Genomic DNA, 19,334 nt, shown 5'->3' on the forward strand with positions numbered 1-19,334 from the left:
GGAAAAAGACGTCTGCGCTAAAGATTAGTATGAATTGGGAAAATACGAAACATTTATCATTTGAAAGGAAAACACAAGTTTATAAACTGAAAAATTACACATTTTTCCCCCCATAGGATGCCATAGAAGTTTGCAAGAAGTTTATGGAACGTGACCCTGATGAACTGAGATTCAATGCAATTGCTCTATCTGCAGCATAGCTTGTCAGTGACGGAAACACCAAATACTGTATTATTTGCAACAAAAATTAAATTTCTGCTGCCATACACTAACTCAAAAATTTTGATATTTTCATTAACTTGACTGATTAAACTTTATGTGAATTAAACTTTGACTTAATCTGCGTTTTATTTTTGTCCCACGTTAAAGCTGTCATTCTTTTCTCCCCTTTGTTTCTTGTGAGCGACTTACCTTGTCTGGGGACTAGTGATAGGCTTCTTATTCTCTTAAATTTCATGGGAGATTTTTGTCTTGGGCACAGGTACAGTTTCCATCTGCATAGTGTAAATATATGATATATCACATATTTTGACATACTCCCTTAACAAGCAGTTGGGGAGTGTTGATTTGTTATGAGCTGGACACGGTCTTGGGTATAGGAGTTACAGCCATGAACACAGTCCACAAGTTCCACAGTCTTGGAGCCTATGTGCTTGTGAGAAGAGATGAAGAACACATTAGTAAGAGACACACCAATGATAGATGTTAGGCCAAGTCAGATTTGTATTAGAGAGTAACTGAGTGGCTACTTTAGAATCTGTAGTCAGGGAAGGCTCCTATGAGGAAGTAACTGTGAAGTTGAGATCTGAATAGCTAAAAAAAAACAAAAAACAAACAAAAAAAAACCCCCCAAAAAAAACAACCTGAGAAAGGTGGTAGTGAAGAATAAAAGGAAAAATTAATACAGAGTCCCTCAAGTAGGAAAATCTTACGGTGTTGTAGGGCCAGAAAAAAGGATCATAAGACCAGAGCATAGAAAGTGAAGGGGAAGGTGGCAAGAGATAAGGTCGTAGGAGGAGAGGCTGAGTGATACAGGACAACAGAAAAAGGAATTTGGATTTATTGCAAGTGTGATGGTAAACCATGGAAGGTTTTAAGCAGGAGAGTGACCTGATTTGATTTATAATCTCAGAAGATCATCTTGACTCCTCTGTGGATAATATTTTGGGGAGGAGGTAAGAATGGAGGCAGAGAGATTTGTGAGGTCAATGAGAGACGGTGATGGCTTAATCTTAAAAGAAGTGGTAATTTAGACGGAGCTATGTGTGTGAATTTAATGTGTGTTCTGAAAAAGGGAGGGCTTCAGCTTCATCTTAAAGGAGAAGTGGAAGGCAGAGGAAAGGTGGAAGAGTATTTATAGAGCTGGGTCAAAACACAGGTTTGGTGTGATGGCAATGCGCTATATTTTGGGGGGAGAGTATTAATTACACGGTGTATGCAATTATCAAGACTCATTGAATTGTTCATTTAAAATCTGTACTTCACTGTACATTCATTTTACCTCAGGGAAAAAAAAATAGAATTGGGTTGGAAGGATTGTAACAGTTAGGAGAAAGACCAAATTGGTCTGGAATGAAGTTCTAGAGCAATCATTGAGTGTAAACGTGTATACCTGATTCGCTGAGGTAACCTAGATTTCTGAGGCAGTGACCTGAGATAAGTGGTATTTCAGGAAGAGTAATAGGGCAGTGACGTAAAGAATGGATTAGATCTATGGTACTCAAAGTGTTACATCAGCATTACCTGAGAACTTGCTAAAGAAGAATTATTTCAGACCTCAACCTAGACCTACCAAATCAGAACTTGTGTTTTCCACAAGTTCCTTGGGTAATGAATATGCATATTAAGTTTGGGAAGCACTGGATTAGAAAAATAGACTATAAGGAGAAGGGTCCCTTTGGAAGACCTTCAAACTCTCTATGGTGAAGAAGGCTTGAATGAAGTGACGGCAATAGGGATGAAGAAATCTGAAACAACCAGTAGTGTATGAGAATGGTGCTTCTGTCCTGCCAGTAAAACCAAGTGTTCCACTCTTCTGTTCCATCATTTATTTGCATTCTGTACTCCCAGCTGTCTTGTATATTATCTTAAAATTTCAAGTATTCCTAAACAGCTCTTGGTTCCCTTGCTGACTTTTTCCGAGTATCTAATTTATCACCAAAAATCTACATCATTTCTCAAAGTTTGCTGTAATGAATACTAATTTTTCAGACTTAACGGGCAAGAAGGGTTTGAAGTCAAGTATCTGTTGAAAACATTGGGTTAAAGGTCATTTGAAAAAATATAGTTTTTTTGGGTGGGAGCATTGCAGAACTCAGAGCTTTTTAAAAAAAATCTATGTATTATGAATGTCATTTTCTAGATATTTTATGGAACAACCATTTAGGACTGGCATTCTTTTGCACACATTAGGACGCTAGTCCCTTGTGAAACTCAAAATTTGAAAATTTTCTCTTAGATTTATGTCTAGGATTTTAGTCCTACTACTGTATTAACTCTAATACTTTGTTTAGTCACTTTCTTAAAATTTAGCACTTACAGAAGAAATTGATGATTAATTTTATATAGAAAGTTGTAGAGAGAGAGGGTGGTCAACAAATGGGACATTTCTGGAACTTGTTGATGATTAATACATTTGGGGGAAATGGAACTAAAGAGAACTGAAACTTTAAATGTTTTTACTTGGACTTTTGGGAATTAACTAAACATCATCTTTCAGCAGGTATAACGGTTTGCTTTTAAATACTGAAATAGAGTTTATGATATCCATATTTAACCTCTAATATTTTCTGTGTTCATTTGTGACTAAAACAGAGGTTATCTGCATTCTCTGGTGAATCAAATTTTAACATGTCTTAAGTGGAAACCATCTTTAATACTGTATAAAAATTATTCAAACATGATTTAAATTTAGTTTCATTCCAACTTAGATTTGTGTACAGTACTTATTAGGTAAGCTTTGTAATTGGGTTGTGTATAACATATAACCTGTTTATCTCATTTTGAAAATAATATAGTTTAAGAGACATTTTCAGCTCTTGTCTGTCTACTGTAATATCTTTCAAAGTAGCATCTCTAGGCTTATGATTCTTACATTGGTGCTTGTGAGAAAATTGCAAAAAGTAATATTTTCACCACATCTAAAACATTTTTCTATCTGTAGAAATTTCCTTTAGAGAAAGCTCACATATATGTAAATATGTGTATATATACACACATATATGTATTTGTATATATGTATGTATTTTTGTGTATATGTCATCTGGGAACAAATATAGAGATACACATGTGCATGTATATGCACGTGCACACACATCCACACATGTTCACCCATCCGTACCTAGAATAGGCAGATAACTTTGATCTAAATTCTCTGTGGATTATTTAAATCCTTGGCTGAAATTAAAGTAAAACCACTTCGAAAAGTATGTAATCATTACAGAAGGTTTTTAGCTAATTTAGAAGGATTTATACATACATGTATAAAGTTTAATAGTTAATGTCTTTATTAAGATTCTCTGGTAAGATCTTAAAATGAGGTTTCTTGTACTCTCAACAGAATTACCACTAAAAACCAAGTGTGGAAAATACTGAGTTTTTAGATAGCCATTAAGTAAGCTTTGTCATTTTTTTTGCTTCTTTTGATTTCAGAGTATGGCCTGTTGTGTTGTAGATGATTCAGTATAACGAAGAAATTTAGTGTCCTGGTGTCAACGGTGCCAGTGGACCAGACCAATCCTCATGCCTTAGTTTCCTGTATATTTTTACTTGTTTTGCCTTTAAATAAAAGTTATTCTAAGTCTTTCTCTGGACTTCTTTGTTTAGGATAGTGGTTTTGAACCTCTCTATTGCTTCCACCTACATGATAGATGAGAGTCCCCAGTATGACATTTCCATTGTCCACACCTAGATAATAGTGGGAAGTTCTGTAGACACTAACAGCTATATATTAGGAGCATTACCTCACTGTCTAATTGATGGGCTAGTTGGGAATCCCTAGTTTAGAGGCATTGAATATACATAACCTATACTAAGAGCTATTTTGCAAAATTAATTATTTAAAAAGTTTAGGGAACCTGGGGTGGCTCAGTCGGTTAAGTGTCCAACTCTTGGTTTCAGCTCAGGTCATGATCTCAGGGTCCTGAGATTGAGCCCCATGTTGGACTCCACACTCAGCAGTCTGTTCTAGGTTCTCTCTCTCTCCCATTCCCTCTCTCCCTCCCCCTGCTCTCCTTCTCTCTCTCTCAAAAATACATAGAATCTTTAAAAGGCTTAGAGATATATAATAAAGCCTTTCTAATCCATAAGACAGCTATGAGTATAAATTGAATTATTTAGAATAAAAATCCATGTGGTCAAGAATAAATCCCAAATAGTGTGAATGACACATTTTAGTTGATTCAAAGTGTGCCCTTTATCAACATGTATAGTTAAATTTAGTTAAAAATTTTAAATTTAGTTAAAAACTGTATTTAAATACCAGTTATGTTCAGTAGTGTATCCCTTTAGAGCTAAAGGATAAAGTCTCCATCCTGCACATGTTCTGTGAGAACAAGATGAAAAATTGCTTGAGGTTTTATTGGTATCCTAAACATCAAAGAGTTGCAACACAGGCACATGTCGTAAATCAGACCATTTAAAAATGTCCTAAAACCTGTCTGCTGAAACATCATCCTGCCTACTGAGAGTTTAACTGCCTGGAGTAGAAGATGACAACAGGTTACATTTGCATTTTCCTTTAGGGCTAAGTAGCAGACAGTTATTTTTCTTTATTCTGCCTCCAACATGAAGTATTTGGAATCAGAAGTTTCTCCTGTCCTTCATCAATACTAAAGGACTACACACATTTAATAATAGTGTGTACACAGTTGATGGGAATGTTACATTGTTCATATTTCTACTGTGGAGACCAAAGCATAGTTCATGGTTTGGGTATAATTTAAAAGACACATTCTTCTGAGAAATTGATTTCTTTCATAAACAAAATGCAAATGCCTTAAATATTTCTTTATTTTAATGTGATAAATAGAATTGCTTTTAAAGCCATAGTCTGGTATGGCTTGATAATCAGGGACACATGAAGTATTCAAGATAATAGCATAATGGTACTGATTTTAAGAACTTTAGAAAATATTGCTTTGGGCAAAAGAAAGACAAAGGAATATTGAAAGCCAACTGTTCACCTTACCGTTTTAATTTTTGCCTCATTGTTTCATTTTTAGGAGACAAGAGCATGTATTTCAGATACTGAAAATATTCCTGTGAAGGCTTTGTTTTTCAGGGATAGTAGTCAACTACTGTTTTCTTAACGTGCATGAAATGCCTAGAGAAAGTGACGTCTTTAGCTAGATGAATAAAACATGGAATAGAAAATGCTTAGGCCAATTTATTCATACCCCTCCTATATTAACTGTAGAGTTGATAGCTATGTAGATTTTAGCAATTTGTTGAGCAACGAACCTCGTTTTAAAATTGATCTAGTTGCTCTCAAACTTTGCAGTCTCAGAAGGCCCTTCACATTCTTAAAAATTATTGAGGGGCCCAGAAAGAGAACTTCTATAGGGATGATATCTGTTGACCCACAAATATTAAAGATTAAAACACATTTTCAGAATATATTCATTTTCAAATAAAAATAAACCCATCATCTGTGAACATAACAATATTCTAAAAATAACTTTTCTTTAAAAAGTTAGAAGAGTAGCAGTCAGTATATTACATTTTTGCAAAATCTCTTTAGTCTCTGACTTACGGAAGACAGCCGAATCCTCCTATCTGATAATGAATGAAAAGTGGAATTGGTAACTTAGAGAGTCAGTTGGTTATCCATGTAAAAACAATTTCAGAGATGGTCGTTTGAAGACAAGGACCATGTCTCTTGCACACCATGTTATCCTCAGAGTCTGGCACAATGTGTGGCAAATGGAAGAGGGCCAGATGACATTTAGCTAACCTGTATTAGACTCTACTGCAGTGGGTTGAGACACAAACAGAAGGCGAAGATGTAGATTCAAGGAATATAGTCACCTCCTTCAAGGCACATGGTTGAGAGAAGAGAAATGAGGTCTTAGGTGTGTGGAATCAGGATCAGTGGAGGACTTTTAGGTTTTTTTATTTAAAAAAATTTTTTTAAATGATTTTATTTATTTTCTTGAGAGAGAAAGAACACATGAGCAGAAGCAGGCTCCTGCTTAGCAGGGACACCCCCAGCCCCCTGCACAGAAACTAACTGTGGGCAGGGAGGTAGGGATAAGATATGTGTCATCTAGCAGAACATTTTGAACTTGAATGAGCATTGGAGATGCCAGATCTTGCCAAAATGCAGATTCTGATTCAGCCATTAGATATACGGTCCGATATTATGCATTTCTAACAAGCACTCAAGCTGCCGGTCTGAGGACCCCCACTTTGAGTTGGGTGATTCTAGAACCCAGCTGAAGAGATAAACCATGGGCAGGAGAATTAAATACCTATGGAATTTGGAGATTCTGGCTGATGGAACTTTTTAAGGGAGAATTTTTCCCCTAATATCCAATTAGTACCCTTTCCCACTAAATGGCTATTTTATGAGAATTGCTTCACTAGAAAATTTCTGACCTTGGTAATTTAGAATCTCGGTGTTCTTGGGGCTTGTGGGTGGCTCAGGCGGTTAAGTGCTGGACTCTTGATTTCGGTTCAGGTCACGATCTTGGGGTCCTAAGAAGAAGCCCAGCGTGAGGGGCACTGTGATGGGTTTAGAACCTGCTTGAGATTCTCTCCCTTCCTTACCAGCTTCTCTCCCCTCTCCCTCTCTAAAATGAAACTAAGATTGAATCTCAGTGTTTTCACAATGCTTGATTGACAGCATGATATTGACATTATGGCAACAAATACAGTGGTTCTACCAAAAAGCCACCGAAATGTCATTGATTCAGGAACAGAACTCAGGCTCTGGTTTCAGATGTGGTTTGATTCTTAGTTCTGTCTCTGTGTGGTTGGTCTTAGGAAAATTATTAATATATTAGATAAAAGTACCTTTATGTGGGTTTTTTGTGAGAATTGTAACTGTAGTACATAAAAGCCTACTCAAAAAAGATAGTTATTATTATCACAATCACCCCCAACGAGTGCAATAACCTGTATTGAACATATTTTTAAAGTTTGTGTCATGAATCATGAGACTCACCTAATTTTCGGAAGAATTTGAATAAGAAGATGGAATGAATAGATCACGTTTTGTTTCCATGCACAAGGGAATTGTGCATACTACTTCTGTAACTCAGAAATGGTTTGACTTTAAAAAAAATCTAAAAATAGCTGAAGTTAGCAGACATGCAATTTAGCAAGGACGATTGGAATTTTGGTCTTTCCTGTAATAATACTATACCAAAGCATACTGCTCATTAGGAAAACATTTTTATCTGAATGTTTTACTCTTGAGGGCTGTTTTTCTTTTTGATAGCTATGTTTACAGAATCTAAATCACCCTGAATAATTATTTCAACATTTCAAGGTATTATAACTGCTTACGCTTCATTTACAAGCTATTTGAATTTTGATGAATTCCAGTATGGTGCTAGAGTAACAAAATGAGATCAGATAAGTTCACTATGGGGTTTGTGATATAAACCTATGTTAATTTTTATCACAACTCCTGTAAAGAAAATTCGGATATTCAAAATTTCCACTTTTTACAGTTGGGCTTTCTATGCCCAATAGACCTCTGAGAGCTGGAAATTTGGAAGCAACTGATGAGTGCCCACGTCTGGGTTGGTGTGGGCTGGCTTTGATCCACAGCGGGGTCCACAACACAGGACATATCAATAGTTCTTTGACTACATCTCCATGGTTGCTTTGAAAGCTCTAAGGCGTAATGCCTCTATCTGGTTTTCTTTTGGAACACATACAGTTGGAAAAGAGGAAGTCAGAAGGAGGTTAGAAAGTAAATACTATAACTGAGATAAAGTTAAATCAATCTCAGAGTGCCTGGGTGGCTCAGTCGTTTAGCATCTGCCTTCAGCTTGGGTCAAGATCCCTGGGTCCGGGGCACCTGGGTGGCTCAGTGGGTTAAGCCGCTGCCTTCGGCTCGGGTCATGATCTCAGGGTCCTGGGATCGAGTCCCGCATCGGGCTCTCTGCTCGGCGGAGAGCCTGCTTCCTCCTCTCTCTCTCTCTCTCTCTGCCTGCCTCTCTGCCTACTTGTGATCTCTCTCTGTGAAATAAATAAATAAAAAATCTTTAAAAAAAAAAAAAAAAAGATCCCTGGGTCCTACGGAGCCCTTCATCTGGCTCCCTGTTCAGTGGGAAGCTTGCTTCTCCCTCTCCTACTCCCCCTGCTTGTGTTCTCTTTCTCACTGTCTCTCTTTCTGTATAATAAATAAGTAAAAGTCTTAAAAAAAAAAAAGTTAAGTCAATCTTACGGACTATTCCCAGGCATATTCAATCTGATCTTTTATTGCCAGTAGCCACACTACTGCAAATATCTAGTGCTCTCCTAGCAATTTTGTAATCGTTAATGACCTCTTGTACTGGTAGGATATGTCTGGGTGATGGAGGACATTAAGGTAGCATAAGGCATGTTGTAGTTTGCAAGGTGCTACCACATACACGGTGTTAAGGACATGCAGAAATGTCAACCAAGCTGCTCAAAGCCACTTTCAGTTTAGGTTTGTGAGCCCAGTGTTATTAAGATCCTTCTGGACTGGGGCGCCTGGGTGGCTCAGTGGGTTGGGCCGCTGCCTTCGGCTCGGGTCATGATCCCAGGTCCTGGGTTCGGGCCCCGCATCGGGCTTTCTGCTCAACAGGGAGCCTGCTTCCTCCTCTCTCTCTGCCTGCCTCTCTGCCTACTTGTGATTTCTCTCTGTCAAGTGAATGAATAAAATCTTTAAAAAAAAAAAAAAAAGATCCTTCTGGACTTAGCTTTGAATAGTTCTTCTCATTCTTTTTCTAAATCTTGTAATTGTCTGTAAGCACTACCTTCATAATTGATGCTCTTACTCTAGCCATGCTTTTGAGAGTTTTAAGAATTATAAGCCCCAGACTTCTTTCAAAGGGACCAAACTAGAAGTGGATACTTAATGGCGGGTGACATGTTGATTTATGACCACTACCCTAACCTGACATTAGATCTAGTCGACAGGTAGGGCAATAAACATAGACAATACTAATGTCTGATTTTGAAAAATCTGGTTATGCATGAGAAAAATCTTGTTTTCTCTCATGGTATTGGCTGAATATGTCAGGATATCAATTAAAAACTGATCTAAAAATTAGTAACTCCTGCTCTCTCTTTGGATGTAGCATCCAATAAACTTTTCTCTGGCCATGAGGGTTCAATGAACAGAGCACCTCTTTGGCAAAGAATTTTTCTGGGATGAAATATTACCGTATAATTATTTTGTTGTACAAATTTTTTTAAAAAGGCTAATTTTGCATTGCCAATATATTTTTTTTTGAAAAAAAAATTTTAAAGATTTTATTTATTTGACAGAGAGAGAGAGATCACAAGTAGGCAGAGAGGCAGGCAGAGAGAGAAAGGGGAGGAAGCAGGCTCCCTGTGGAGCAGAGAGTCCGACGTGGGGCTCGATCCCAGGACCCTGGGATCATGACCTGAGCCGAAGGCAGAGACTTTAACCCACGAAGCCACCCAGGCACCCCGCATTGCCAATATATCTTGAAAAGAATTTTTCCTGTCTACAATAAGTAGCCCTTTACATTTTACACAGCATAGTGTTAGGTCTTTCCCTATAAACTTTTGCTTATCTAGACCATGCCCAGAGGTCTATCTCTGCAAAAATAACAAAGTAACAAAGCCCCATATCTGTAGTCACTACCTTTAATTATTCAAAGATCCAGTAGAAGAAGACAGGTGTGTGTACAATCCGTGGAGGAGTGTTCTTGTGTGTGTGCATGTGTGTGTAGCCTTGATCCATAACATAGTGTAACTAACGGTCTTAGTGAGCAGAAATGGGATAGGTAGGTGTCTTCTCTGTCCTGAGAAAGCCCCAAGGTCATGTTTTTGTTTTTGTTTTTGAGTTCAGTCTTATAGGATTGAAATGGTTTGGACTGACTGGTCTGTTTCTGTCCACAGGGACCAAAGAAGTTGACAGTAGAGTCATGGATGGAGCATTCTTCCTGCAAGAACCCCAGGGACTTCGGTGATTTACATCACAGACCATCTGGTTTCATTCATGATCCTTGGGAGCATTCTCAAGTGACCCCCCCCCCCCCGATTCAAGGAAACCCCTTTACCTCTTTTCATATGGAAGCTTCTGGCTGAGCTGGGTCCAAGGCTGGCCTCTTCTGTGATAATCTCCAATCCTTGAGGGAGCACCAGACCTGTCTTGGCGTGATTTCATGGCCATCCTGGAGCTCTGAAGAACAGCCAAGGGCTTCTTTTCATAGCTCTTTGTAAGGTTTCTTCATAGTGCATGAAAGTAAGAATGAGCTTTGTTAGAAATTTGTCATCTGGGGTGCCTGGGTGGCTCAGTCGGTTAGGTGGCTGCCCTTGGCTCAAGGCTGTGGTTCAGGGTCCTCAGATAGAGACCCACATCAGGCTTCCTGCTCAGTGGGGAGCCTGCTTCTCCATCTGCTACTCTCCCCAGCCCCCGTGTGTGCTTTTCTAATAAATAAATAAAATCTTAAAGAAAAGAGAAAAGAAAAGAAAGAAAAGAAATCTGTCATCTTACAACTGAGGCCCCACTAGTAATAGTGGTAAATCCAGGAGTACAACCTGGTCTCTTGTTTCTCGGGCCAGTCTATTTTGTAGTTTTTGAATCCTTTCTTTTTTGAAGGTAATATATTATCAATACCTAGCCAGTAAGAAAGGCTTATTAAAAGGATTATTAAGGTCCTTATTTTCTATAATTCTATAATGATTTCTATAATCAAAGCCCTTATTTTTATAATTATATAAAAATAAGTTTCCTATAATGGATGAGCTGTTTCTTCTGTCGGTCCATTTCAAAATGTAAACAACAATGGTTATTATAAAGTGTTAATAATACAATAAACACTGTGCTTATTTTTTTTCGCCTGCTTTTTTAGCAGAACAGTTTGAACAGATAGTATGGTTGTTGCTCTATTTTAGTAAACTTAATGAGAAGTCAGGTAGAATTTCTCTTCCAAGCCGTTAAAAACAAAAAGAAAAAAAGAAATATGTTTTAGAGAAATCTGGACTTGACTATTTTTGTCTGTGATTTTCATTACTAAAGATATCTTTTTAGGGAAAATACAGAGTTTATTTTATTCATTTCACAGAGCTTCAGGAAAAGAAATTTAGTAAACACACATTCTCTCCTTCTTTCCCAGAAGCCCCAATAGTTTATTTTAAAGCTAATTCTAGGGTAAGTCCTTTTGATCTCACTGCTATCACTTAGAGAATTATAGTGTGGTTTTGCAATTCTGGCTAGAACGCAAATGCAGGATCTTAATGGCAACAGCAACAAAAAAGGTCCTACATTTAATGTTAAATAATTTGAGTTCAATGATAAGAAACTGTTCCACGTGTTAAAAAAAAAAAAAAAGCCAAACTCTAAACTCTTAAAATCTTTACCATAGAAGAAAATAACTAACCGTTCTTCTTATTATGGGGTTGGTCCCATGTTTTGGTGAAAGTTATAATCTCAGTTGATCTCTTAATGGGATGTCTGTGAACACAGGAGGAAGATTGATAATAACCATCGGCTTCTCATCTATTCCTTCTCATTTAACCATCCAGCAGGTTCCAAAGACAAATTTAGGACCCTTGTCTTCATCCACTGGGCAAAGCACTCATCACTATCCTAAGGCTGTTCTAAAAGCCTCCCAAGGTTTGTCTGTGTTTTGGGGGAGTGATAAAATATGGATTCACCTAGATTTTCCCCCTTCTATGTCCCTCTGTCTTATCTTCATTTCTTAATCTGTAACATGTTAGCTTCTTTTCCTCTCTGGCTTCTATTGAGTTGAATCTACTTGCCTGAATGTCATTAATGTAAGTACTGGCAACATCATAATCCTTTAATTACTAACACTATTAGATACATTTTTGTGGGTAAAGATGGGATAATTATGACTTTATCATTATATATGTATGTATTTTTTGTTTACCTGAATTTTATTTTTTTCCAGCTTTATTGAGATATATTTGCCCCACATTATGTAAGTTTAAAGTGTACAACATGATGATTTAATACACATATAGTTGTGAAATGATTGCCACAATAAGATTAGTTAACACCTCCATCACCTCACATTTTTTCTTTTCATTCTGGGTGATAACACTTAAGATTTACTCTCTTAGTAACTTTCAAGTGTATAATACAATATCATTAACTAGAGTCACAATACTGTACATTAAAACCCTAGAACTTATTCATTTTATACCTGGAAGTTTGTACCTTTTAACCAATATCTGCTAATTTTATGCCTTACTTCCCACCCGTCCCCACCCCCAGCCCTTGGCAACCACCATTCTATTCTCCGAGTTTGGCTTTTTTAGATTCCACATATAGGTAAGAATATACAGTAGCTGTCTTTCTCTGTCTGACTTATTCCACTTAGCATAAACACTTCAAGTTCCATCCATGTCGTCCCAAAAGGCAGGATTTCTTTTTTTTTTAATGGCTGAATATTCCATTTTGTATGTACGTGTATGTGTGTGTACACGTGTGTGTATGTGTATGTATAATTTCTTCATCTGTCAATGGATACTTAGGTTGTTTCCATGTTTTGGCTACTGTGGAATAATGCTGATATCTCTGAATGAACATGGGGTTGCAGATATCTCTGAGATAGTGATTTTGTTTCCTTTAGATGTATACCCAGAAGTGGAATTGCTGGAGCATATGATAGTTTTATTTTTTAATTTTCTGAGGAAACTCCATACTAATTTTCACAATGGCTGCATCGACTTGCCTTCCCCCCACAGTGTATAAGTATTCCCCTTTCCCCACATCCTTGCAAATACTTGTTACTTTTGGTCCTTTTGTTTTCTAGCCATTCTGACAGGTATGAGGTGAAATCTCATTGTGGTTTTGATCTGCATTTCCCCGACAGTGTTGAGCATCTTTTCATGTACCTGTTGGGCATTTGTATGTCTTTTTTGGAAAAGTATTTTTTCAGGTCCTATGCTCATTTTCAAATCAGATTTTTTTTTTCATTTTTCTTTTTTGCTATTGAGTTATATGGATTCCTTATATACATTGGATATTAACCCCTTATCAGAGAGTTGCAAATATTATGTAGTTTGCCTTCTCATTTTGTTGATTCTTTTGTAGTACAGAGCTTTTTAATTTGATGTAGTTCCACATCTTTATTTCTGTTTTTGTTGCTTGTGCTTTTGGTGTCATATTCAAAAAATTATTGCCAAGACTAATGTCAAGGAGTTTTCCCCTGATGTTTTCATTTAGTAGTTTTACAGTTCAGGTATTATAATTAATCCATTTCTGCTTAACTTTTGTAAATGATGAAAAATAGGGGTCCAATTTCATTCTTTTGTGCATGACTATCCAGTTCTAATACCAATTATTGAAGAGAATATCCTTTCCCACTGTATAGTCTTGATAGGGACTGCACTGAACACAGAGATGGCTTTGGGTACTATGGACATTTTAACAATATTAAGTCTTCCAATCTATGAACACGAATATCTTTCCACTTACTTGTGTCTTTGATTTCTTTCATCAGTCTTATAATTTTCAGGGTACAGATCTTTCACCTTCTTGGTTAAATTTATTATTTAGATATCTTATTTTTTGAAGATATTACAAATGGTATTCTTTCTTTTTCAGATAGTTTGTTGTTAGTGTACAGAAAAGCAACTATTTCTGTATTCTGTGGCAATTTTACTGAAGTCATTTATTAATTTTTTGGTGGAGTCTTCAGACTTTTCTCTATATAAGATCATATCTGCAAACAATTTTTATTATATTTAATATATATTTTTTAATCTACCCTCCAGGAGTGAATCTCCCCATTAATAAAGGTATTACAGAAGCATGAGAAATATATATACAATCCAGATATTGGCTATCTTTGAACTCATAAGGATTGGTGCATTTTGAACCATAACCAACCACAGTATAAATTCAGTTCTTTTATTGGAAGAATTTCCACTGTGCCTGTCTCTTCTTGCCGGCGTTTTCAGTCATCAGATCCTTTTCCTCTTACAATCTTTGCCCAGACCTTATTCAGTCCAGTTTTTCCTTGCCCCTTCCTCTTTGTAACTCAGAATAGCCTTTGTCTTCTAATTCACCCCAACTCTTCTCTACCCCATCCATGTGTTGCAAGAAACTTGGGCTTGGGTTATGCTTCTAGGGTGGCAAAGCATTAACCAACAAAGCCAATCTCTTCCTGAAGAGCAGTGGTTCTCAACTAGGGTGATTTGCCCGTCCCCCCAGGAGACATTTTTGGTTGCTGAATTCTCAGGGTGCTGCTAGTACCTAGTGGTTAGAGACTGGGGATGCTGCTATACCTCCCACAATGCACAAGACAATTCCCCTAACAAAGAATTATCTAGCCTGGGTTATTAATTGTACTTCTGTTTAGGAACTCTGCTGTAAAGAAATTCTTGTATTAGCTGCCGTAATCAACAGTATTTTCTACTCTGCTTCTATCAATGTTTTACTAGTTCTGTGCATTAAGAGTTATTATATGTGTGTGTGTGTGTGTGTGTGTGTGTGTGTGTGTGTGTATATATATATATATATATATATATATATTTATTTATTTATTTATGCCCACATATACTCCCATCAATAAACAGTTGTTAAATACCAGATATTCCTAAATTGCTCATGGCTGAATGAGAAAAATAAATACAATACCTCATGAAAGGTGCTATGATGACATAAAGAAGAGATATCTAACCTATCCTAGGATGATCTGCAAAGATGTTTTGAAGGATACTGAGAAGCAAGAGACCTGAACTGAGCCTGGAAGAATAAGTAGGAGAAAGCCGGGCAAGGAGAGAGGGAAGCACATTTCTCACAAAGGGAGAAACACGGGTAAGGCATGTGGTTAGAGGTGTGGGCAGGACCAAATCCTGGAAACCATTAAACGACCCTTAAAAACAACTGACAGGTGTCTGGGTGGCATAGTCAGTTGAGCGTGAAACTCTTGGTTTCAGTTCAGGTTGTGATCTTAGGGACCTGAGACTGAGCCCCATGTTGGGCTCCTTGCTCAGTGTGGAGTCTGCTTAAGACTCTTTCTCCTTCTCTTCTGGCCCTCCTCCCTCAAAATAAATAAATCTTAAAAAAAAAAAAAAAAGGCAATTGGGAGTCACTGAGGAGTAATGGAAGGTGGGATATTTTGGCTTCATGATAATATTTACATTTTAGAAAGGTTATAGGATTTCTGAAATCCAGCTGAGAGCAAATGAAGGTCTGACCTAAGATAATAGAAATGGAGATGGAGAAGAGGGCCAACTGGAGATTTACTACAGAAATAGATGGACAGGACTGGGAATGGGGTAGACACAAGTGAAAGACAAGACCAAATTTTAGTCACAGTACCATTTGCCAAGTCAGGGAGGACTGGAGGAGGTTGAAGTTTGTGGGATGAGATAGCCAAAAAAGGTATTTGGCCATATCTTTGTGTCATATATATTTTCTCATTTATGAAAGTAATAGATCTTTTGTTAAAAACTTATAAAAGAGAGGGGTGCCTGGGTGGCTCAGTGGGTTAAAGCCTCTGCCTTCGGCTCAGGTCATGATCTCAGGGTCCTGGGATCGAGCCCCACATTGGGCTCTCCGCTCAGCGGGGAGCCTGCTTCCTCCTCTCTCTCTGCCTGCCTCTCTGCCTACTTGTAATCTCTGTCTGTCAAATAAATAAATAAATAAAATCTTAAAAAAAATTAAAAAAAAAACTTATAAAAGAGAAGCACAATATCTCCATTTGGAAATAGTTGGCATTAAAATTTGGAAAATTTTTTCTAATTTGTTTTATGTGGCAAAATACACATTTAAAAAATGCAATCACATATTAGGGTGCTTTATACATTGCTTTTTATCCATTCCAGTATATATTTTTAAACATCTCCCTAGGTCTTGAGTTGCCCTTTACTTTTTTAATGACTGAGTGATAACCACTCTATGGAAGAAACGTAATTTACTCCACTGTACCTATTGTCACTTTAGATTGCTTTGGGATTTCATTTTTTTTTAAGATTGTATTTATTTATTTGAGGGGGGGGGGAGAAACAGGCTCCCTGCTGAGGAGGTAGCCCAATTCAGGGCTCAATCCCAGGACCCCAGGATCATGACCTGAGCTGAAGGCAGATGCTTAATGGACTTTGACAGAGATCATAAATAGGTAGAGAGACAGGCAGACAGAGAGGGGTAGGCAGAGGCTTTAACCCACTGACCCACCCAGGAGCCCCTGGGATTTTCATTTTTAAGAATGCTTCAAGTTTAGTCCTCCAGAAGCTGAAAGAAATGGAGTTTGAAGAGCAAGATACTTATTAAGGATTGACCCCTGTGAAACAAAGAGGGAAGAACTGGAAAGAGCAAGGTAGAGGGGTGCTTGGGTGGCTCAGTCATTGGGCTTCTGCCTTCGGCTCGGGTCGTAATCCCACGGTGCTGAGATCATGTCCCACATCGGGCTCCCTGCTCATGGGAAGCCTGCTTCTCCCTCTCCCACTCCCCCTCCTTATGTTCCTGCTCTCGCTATCTCTCTCTGTCAAGTAAATAAATAAAATTAAAAAAAAAAAAAAAAAAAGCAAGGGAGAAGTTGAACTGTGACCCAGGCTTCATGTTTATGGAAAGGACCCATCAACCGTACTCTGGATAGAAATGACTGGACTTTTCTAATGTACAGTCACTCAGTCACCAGATGAGAGCAGCTCTGGAAGGACCATGGGCTTAGAGGAGGCTGCACTCAGCAGCTCAGGCAGACCTCAAAAGCGCTGGCAGCTGGTGGCTGTCTGCTGACCACACTTTCTCCAAAGGAAGGTTTGGCTAGCGTATCTGTGTCCACCACAGTGGCTCATTTCGCGCACAGATCTTTCTTCATATTCTTAGGATGAATGCCCAGAAATGGAATTGCTGCAACAGAGTATGAGTAGTTAAAATTTTTAAAATATTTGTCAAATTACCTTCAAGAAAGATTGTACCACTTTCTCCCACCGACAGTTCATTGCTAATGTATAAACACATGACAATTGTACTGTTTTTAAATATTGGAAGGTACTTCAAATTCTTTGGGAAAATGAATAGTATTCTTGATGATTTATTGTTGTGAATTTAACTTTAAACTCCTGCAGTAGGTTACTTTTCTCTATAGAGCTGCATAACTCTTTCCAGAAGGATAAAACATTCTAATGACTGATAGTAGAAGGGAACCATTTGGATTTAGGCTTCTGAGTTGCAAATTGCATCATTAAAGAGGTCGAAATGGCTGATGTCTGAGCCGGCTTCAAACAGAGTTCACAATCCCCTATAGCTCTTCCCATGTGAGAATTTGAGCAAATAAACGAAACTCCCATTTATAAGGAAAAATTCATATTTGACACACGGCTGTTAGAGAGAGACTAATGAGAAATAACCATCATTCATTAAGTGCCTACTCTCTGTCAAGCGATGCCCTAGGCTTCCACATATACCATCCTACTTAATTCTCATGACTTCCCTCCGAAGTAGTTATTATTGTCACATTTTTCAGATGAGGTAATTTAAGGTCAGTGTGTCTGGTTACTTGGTAACCTTAGTCATTCATATTTCCATCTTTGTGCTCGTGACCATCTTGGGCTGTTACCCCCTAAGCTTTTAGCCCAGTTACATAGCAGCCGGCTTTAAACAGTATAGTATATGTACATAGGAACTGTAATAACAGTAACCCTCATGAAGCTTGGGGAATGTCTGTCCTTCTCCTGGACTAGAAGTATATGGGAGTCAGTATCTAACAAGACAATGCTAGTCTAAAAAAAAGCATGAATTCAGGAAACAAAACAAACAAGAGAAAAAAAATAAGAGAGAGGCAAATCAAGAAACAGACTCTTAGCTATAGTTCTCTACTTGGTTATGAGAGGAGTGGGGTGAGAATGGGTGAAATAGGTGATGGAGATTAAGGAGAGAGCAGTTGTCCTGATGAGCACAGGGTGATGTATTGAAGTGTCGAATTCACTATACTGTACACCTGAAACTAATATAACACTGTATGTTAACTCTACTGATATTAAAATAAAAACTTAACATTAAAAAATATTTTTTAAAGATTTTATTTGTTTGACAGAGAGAGATCACAAGGCAGAGAGGCAGGCAGAAAGAGAGGAGGAAGCAGGCTCCCTGCCAAGCAGAGAGCCCGATGTGGGGCTGGATCCCAGGACCCCGAGATCATGACCTGAGCAGAAGGCAGAGGCTTAACCCAGTGAGCCACCCAGGCACCCCAAAAAATATTTTAGTAATAAAAAATAAAATACGATAAAAAAAATAAAAGCAGTGTGTGGGGGTGGGGGTTGGGGAACGGTTGAAGGAGAAGGCTATTTGAGGCTAAAAAAAGACCTAACCAAATGCAATTGTGTGGTCATTGTTTGGATTTTGGTCTGAGTAAGACAGCTGTAAAAGACATTTTGGTATCAGTTGAGGAATTTGAGTCTGGATGGGATATAAACTGATACTTGATAATTCCTTAGCTTCAGTTAGCTTTAGTTAGGTGTGAAAATGGAAATATTATGTAGAAAAGTGTCCCTTAAAAACCGAGATGTGTATTGTAATATCGAGGGGTGAAATGTATTATCTATCTTTAAGCAGGAAATGAAGGTGATGAAGTAAATAGGGTAAAATACAAACCATTGTTAAATACAGACGCTAGGTTTTAGCTATTCTTATACTAGTCTCCTGCTCTATGCTTGTTTACTCCTTGTAATGAAAAACGACGTCAATCAACTGGAAAAAAGAAAATAAGGGTTTCTTTCCTTTAGGAGAGTAAGAACCGATCTTTACCTTCCTCCAAAGGTGCCGCCATCAACATGTGGCCTGAATAGGGCTTCAGGAGCATCACGCGAGGTCCAAGGGGCACCGGACCAACGAACACGTTCCTTTCCGAAGATTTAATTTTTGAGTGAAAAGAATTCACATAAGCCAAACCAGGAGCCCCGACCCTCCAGCTCCCTGCGCACCTACCCAGGACCGCCGGGGACGCTGAATAACCTGTCATCTTACTGTCCGACGCTCAGGGTGAGGGCGAGAGAAATGCCAGGCTCCCCTCCGCTCCCACCCTTTGCGGAGAGACCGGGCTGGAGTGGCAGGTAAGATCAAGCTCACGCACCTGGAGGCGAGGGGGAGAGGGGCCGGCCCAGAGTGAGGGGAGATGGGCGGCACACGCTCAGGCCACTTCCCTCACCTGCCGCCAGGAGGGCTCGGGCTGCTGCGCGGGGCGGAG

General features: G+C 38.3%; 1 protein-coding gene and 1 long non-coding RNA gene across 3 annotated transcripts in view; one reads left to right on the top strand and one right to left on the bottom strand.

The window, feature by feature from the left end:
* UCHL3 (ubiquitin C-terminal hydrolase L3) overlaps positions 1 to 334 on the top strand; it is a 48,029-nt gene extending 47,695 nt beyond the window's left edge. For both annotated transcript variants that reach the window (XM_047720158.1, XM_047720159.1), the window contains one exon: positions 117 to 334. In XM_047720158.1, the coding sequence (XP_047576114.1) occupies positions 117 to 200 (84 nt within the window). In that variant the 3' untranslated portion in view covers positions 201 to 334. The remainder of the gene's footprint in view (positions 1 to 116) is intronic.
* On the bottom strand, positions 114 to 11,628 carry LOC125094708 (uncharacterized). Its single transcript, XR_007125662.1, has 3 exons — positions 11,553 to 11,628; positions 10,230 to 10,397; positions 114 to 494 (listed from the first exon to the last, which is right to left on the bottom strand). It is a non-coding gene; the product is annotated as an uncharacterized LOC125094708 (long non-coding RNA).
* Between the last annotated feature and the right edge of the window lie 7,706 nt (positions 11,629 to 19,334).

This window comes from Lutra lutra, chromosome 3, assembly GCF_902655055.1.
Source record: "Lutra lutra chromosome 3, mLutLut1.2, whole genome shotgun sequence".
NCBI lineage: Eukaryota > Metazoa > Chordata > Mammalia > Carnivora > Mustelidae > Lutra > Lutra lutra.